The sequence below is a fragment of the Hipposideros armiger genome, unplaced genomic scaffold (genome assembly GCF_001890085.2).
Source record: "Hipposideros armiger isolate ML-2016 unplaced genomic scaffold, ASM189008v1 scaffold_966, whole genome shotgun sequence".
NCBI classification, from domain to species: domain Eukaryota; kingdom Metazoa; phylum Chordata; class Mammalia; order Chiroptera; family Hipposideridae; genus Hipposideros; species Hipposideros armiger.
In genome coordinates, this window is record NW_017732316.1 from 122341 (window position 1) to 127369 (window position 5029).

General features: G+C 44.0%; 1 protein-coding gene across 2 annotated transcripts in view; it reads left to right on the plus strand.

The window, feature by feature from the left end:
* Window positions 1-225: 225 nt before the first annotated feature.
* Window positions 226-5029, plus strand: part of MAT2B (methionine adenosyltransferase 2 non-catalytic beta subunit) — a 26692-nt gene continuing 21888 nt past the window's right edge. The window contains exon 1 of one of the 2 annotated variants that reach the window (XM_019630955.1): window positions 226-438. In XM_019630955.1, coding sequence (XP_019486500.1) covers window positions 409-438 — 30 coding nt within the window. In that variant the 5' untranslated portion in view covers window positions 226-408. Of the gene's footprint in view, window positions 439-2656; window positions 2834-5029 lie in introns of those variants that run through there. The other variant, XM_019630953.1, reaches the window with a different exon arrangement.

A 5029-nucleotide genomic window follows, 5' to 3' on the forward strand; every position in this document is an offset into this window, starting at 1 on the left:
ATTGCGTGGTCTCCACATTGCTTTCTAACCACTGGCTCCTGCTTTCCTTCCGCAAGAGAAAATTGCAACAAGTCTTCACAGTAAGGTTTTTTGTTTGTTTCTTAAAAAATAAGTTGGTTCTCCTAATGGTTTTGCTAAAGGACCCTCACTTATCTGGCAATCAAAAATGAAACTTCTCATTGGGTATTTTCAAGTTTGCCACAGGGAATCAGCTGCCAGTTTACTGCAGTGTAGAACACTGCACGAGATTCTGGGATTGGCATTAAAATGCTAATTTCAAAGGTCGGGTAAAGCTGGTGCTCACGTTTTCCGTGCCTGCACTCACTGCAAGGAGAACAAAGACCCAGCCAGAGGAGGCAGCGGCTGACACTCATCCCAACCCTGTTTCCCTGAGACAATTTTGGAACCATGCCTGAAATGCCGGAGAACATGGAACAGGTAAGAACTAGCGGTTCAGGAAATGAAGCATTCTGAAGTTAGTTTCTGTAAAAGCATCCAGTGAACGTCTGCTAAAAGCTGAAAGGGTGTATAAAAAAATCAGAAATGGGTGTCATTCATTTCTTTGAAACGTGAAAGAAGCAGCCAACTTTAATTACTGACCCTGTATAGAGAGCTCAGCTAAGTCTCATTAATTGACAAAAATAAAATGTAGAATAGCAGTTTCATTTACCAGATTAAATGCAATGTTGTAGGTAAAGGTTTCGTATAAATGAGGATTGTTATCTGCAGTGTGTACTCCAGTCTTTGTCTTGGCATGAATTGAATCTGCTAACGTTAACGTTTAGCTCCAGGTTGCTCTCTTTAAATGTATAGCCATAACCAGAACACTTAACTTGGATGTTGTTTGTAGAACGGTGGCCTTTTTATTCACATAGAAACTTTCATCTTTATGCCCCTAGAACCATACCCAAGTTTTACCTGCAGGTATCAGACCATATTCTCAAATGTGGGCAAGTAACTTTTTGTTTCTCATTCTAGACAATGCTGCTCTGAGAATTAATATGCTAATTGCATGTGTATGTCCTTAAATCTTCTTCACATTGAATACTTAATTTTTTTCCCAAGAAATATTAGATTGCATCACAGATTGCAACTGGAGACTTTAAAAAAAAAACCCAGTTCTTAAAGAGAGGAGAATTAAGAGGATCTTGAGTCTTCCCCTCCATTTCCACCTCCCCTTTTCTTTGTTGTCTGCAGATCATGCATGTTTAGGGACGGGGCAGTCCTTTCAAGGACTTTCTAAATAATATTAAACCGATTAACAGTGACATCCTGGATTAAAACAAAAATAAGAAAGCGAGGGGCCTTGGGCTTTCATTACTGCTCCAAAGAAACTTTGTTTACATAAATAAGGAATGAGTTCTTGGTGGTTGGGTAGGAAGGAATGTCACGGGACTCAGAGGTGAAAAACTTTCTTAAAAGGCGGCTTAGGCTTTAGCTCTAAGATTAGACCGAAAAGGATTTTGAAAATAAGGTCTTTTTATACAGATTCAAGCAGCAGTCAGGTTTGTGGGCGACTTTTAGGCCTTGGTATCCCGTGTGTCTGGACAAGAACACTCAGGCTGTTCCCGGAAAAGCTGGCGAACCCTACGCGGTTTATGCTGTTTTGTTTTGTTTTTCTGTGTGTTTCACAGGCATCCTGGCTGGCACGGGAATTTGCGGTTTTGAAATGAAAGGGAAATTCAGTTGCGTGTTAAGTTAGTCTCAGCACTTAAGGCTGAATCGGATTTGTCACTTAAAAAAACCCAACATGATGCAGGTGGTCTAGCATAACTTTCACCCCTTGCTTGGTTCCTTCTTGAACTTTCTGGGGTTGTGGAGGCCAGGCTGGTGCAGCCGATGCTGCAGCCCTTAAGGCGGTGCTGCTCAAAGAGTGTCCTGACTCCCGTTAAATCCACTAAAATGGGGAGTCCCAGGCTCGACTACCACAGATTCTCATTCTGTGATTGTTGATAAAGTCCGAGAATCTGCATTTTGAAGAGGCACCCAAATATATTAGGTTGGTGCAAAAGTAATCGCGGTTTTTGCAAATTTTAAAAAACATTTTAAACCGCAATTACTTTTGCACCAACCTAATCGTTCATCCCCCATCCTTGTACCTGCCCGTGTCCGTCGTCGCCTCCATCCCCTTCATTTTTAACTAGTTTAAAAATAGTTGGGCATCTTTGGAGTTTCACACATACTACTTTCTAGCATCTCAGAAAGACAAACGGGTTCTTGAGGTGTTAATGACTTAGATACCAACACTTTTATTCATATGCTTTGTCTCCTTCTAAACCTCTAAAAAACACTTCTAATCTTCCAGAGATGCTTTCTCCCTTTCGCCCCACTTTAAATGTTTTATCTCACTTTATATATTACATGCCCAGTTGATTCTTATGGGCTGAGCACAGTCTACAAACTGGAAACTGCAAGCGACCCAATTCAATCCTTCCTTAGTCAAGGAAGAAAACCCCCAAAAACCCACGCAAAAACAAATCCCTCAAAACAAAACTTGTATACACCGCTTAAGGCCAAAGCCTTTGTTTTGTGTATCGCTTTAAGAGTTGCCGCGTGGGCTGAGAGCCACCCGAGCACGCCCGCCTCCTTTTTGGTTGGCGGACCGTGTCCAATCAACGGGCATGACCTTGGCGCCGGAAGCCGGAAGCGGTGAGCGGGGGGCCGACCTGGACCTATAGGAGGCGGGCCGAGCGCGACGGAGCTGCGGCCCCGGCGTTCCAGGACTGGAGGAAGCGGCGGGCGCTGAGGCGGCCGCGTGGAGACCGCGGGCATGGTGGGGCGGGAGAAGGAGCTCTCCATCCACTTCGTTCCCGGGAGCTGCCGGCTGGTGGAGGTGAAGGAGTCGGCCCGGGGGTCGTGTGGGGACCGGGGGGTGCAGAGGGGGACGACCCGGCCCTCAGGAGCTCGAGCTCCCTCCCTGGCGCCTCCTGCCTGAGTCGGAGCCCCCGACGCTGAGTCCGCCCGGGGCCGCCCTCCAGCCCTGGGAGACGGGGCGGCACCGTGGAGTTTGTTTACCTCGGCGCACACCCTGTAGTGTTTTCTCTTCCAGCCGCTGCGACCGGAAGTGAGCAGATCGGCTTTGGGTTTTTGCGTCTCCGGTCTCCCCTCGGGAATCAAGAGGGCTTTCCGGAGCTGTTGTCAGTGTTGATTTGTTTTTCTTCTTCTTTCTTTCATCCTTTTTCGTGTCCCTTGATCGTGCCTGTGTGTATCTCTTAGGAGGAAGGGGGGAAGGTGGCTTTTCAGCAATACGAACAGCGTTGGCGACGGCAGCGGACTGAGCTCNCTGCTCAGCTCGGGCTGACTCGAACCGCTGTTGCTCAGAGCTCAAACTCTTGAGCGAGCTCTTAACCAACTGAGCCACTCAGCCGGCCCTTCAACAGATCTTAATTGTTATAGTTTGATGAGCTTTGATAAACATAGATACCCATGTTACCCACACCCCGATCAAGATATAAAACACTTCCAATACCTCAGAAAGTTCACTTACGGCCTTCAATCCCTACCCTTCCCCTAAGGCAAGATAATTCCTTTCACCATAGATTGGTTTCATCTACTTTAGAATTTCATGTAAATGGAATTATGCTCTTTTGTGTCCAGCTTCTTTCTTAGTAGCATGATTTCGAGATTCATTCACATAGTTCTTTTCTTTGTATATCTGAGCAATATTCCACAGTATGGCTATACCCAATTTGTCTATTTATCTGTTGATAGATGTTTGGGTTGTTTCCAGCTATAGGTTTGAATCAAGCTGCTATCAATATTCTTGCACAAGTCTTTACAGATAAATGCTTTCATTTCTCTTGGGTAAGTACCTACCTAGACATGGAGTTACTGGATCGTGGAGTTAGGTGTAAGGCCATCGTTAGGCCAGGAGCAGAAACCATCTTCTCTTCAAAGCCATCTTGTACCTTGTACCTGCAGGCCTGCATTTGCCTTAGGCCTGGACAAGCTGCCTGGAATGTTGGAATGTAGAAACCATCTTATCCTAAAAGCCATCTTGTCTTGCTTTGTATCTTGTACGTGCTGGCTTGTGTCTGTCTCCTAGGAGCTTGTAATCAGCGGGTCTGGGCCAGGATGTGGAACCCCAAGGCTTGGTCATGCCCTGAAACCCTTTCATGCAATGAAAAAAACCCCCAAGGCACTGAAGGGGACCAGCCTCGTTTACCCCCTCCTATAAAATTCCATACCTTTTTGCTCGGTGAGGTTATAGTCTTCTAACCTGATCTACAGCAGCTCAAACACACCAAATACATTCTAATAGACCAATTTTGGTCTCCTGCGATTCATTCCTCTGGCTGAGCCTAACAGTGTGTGTATGTTTATTTTTCAATAAGCTGCCAGCTCTCTGAGGTGGTTGTATTATGTTATACTCCCACTAGCAATAAATGAGCATTCTGGTTGCTTAAAATGCTTGTTACCATGTGATGCTCTCAGTCTTTTTAATTTTAGCTATTCTGTTAGTATGTAATGGTATCTCCATGTGATTGTAATTTACAAGCACATTTCCCTGATGTTGAGCATCTTTCTCCCCGAAGGGCCACTTAGCCTTCGCTTATATACACTATTTGGTTAATTACATGCTGATTTCTTTTTTTTTGCAGTTGGCTAAACCTATCTGATGGGGTTCATGTCAAGCCTCCTGGATTAGAGCTGTGTGTGCAAAAATTACTGTGCCACGTTTTAACCTTTAGCAAGAATAGCATTTAGTAAGGGTGATTATTGGCCATTCTATGCCTTCACTTCATGAAGTATCTGCTCAAAACTTCTGTCCATTTTAAAAATGATTTAAGGTGATTGAATGTTAGTTCTTTAAATATTCTGAATATAAATCCTTTGCAGATATGTATAGAGATTATTTTTTCTAGTCTGTTTTTCTTATTTTCTTAATATCTTTTGGTGAACAGGAATTTTAAATTTTGTTGTATTTTAATTTATTAACTTAAAAAAAACATGTAAGTTCTTCACTACTCATAGACTCTGCATGCCATATAGTTTACCACGTGCTATGTAATCTAAATGGATAGCATAA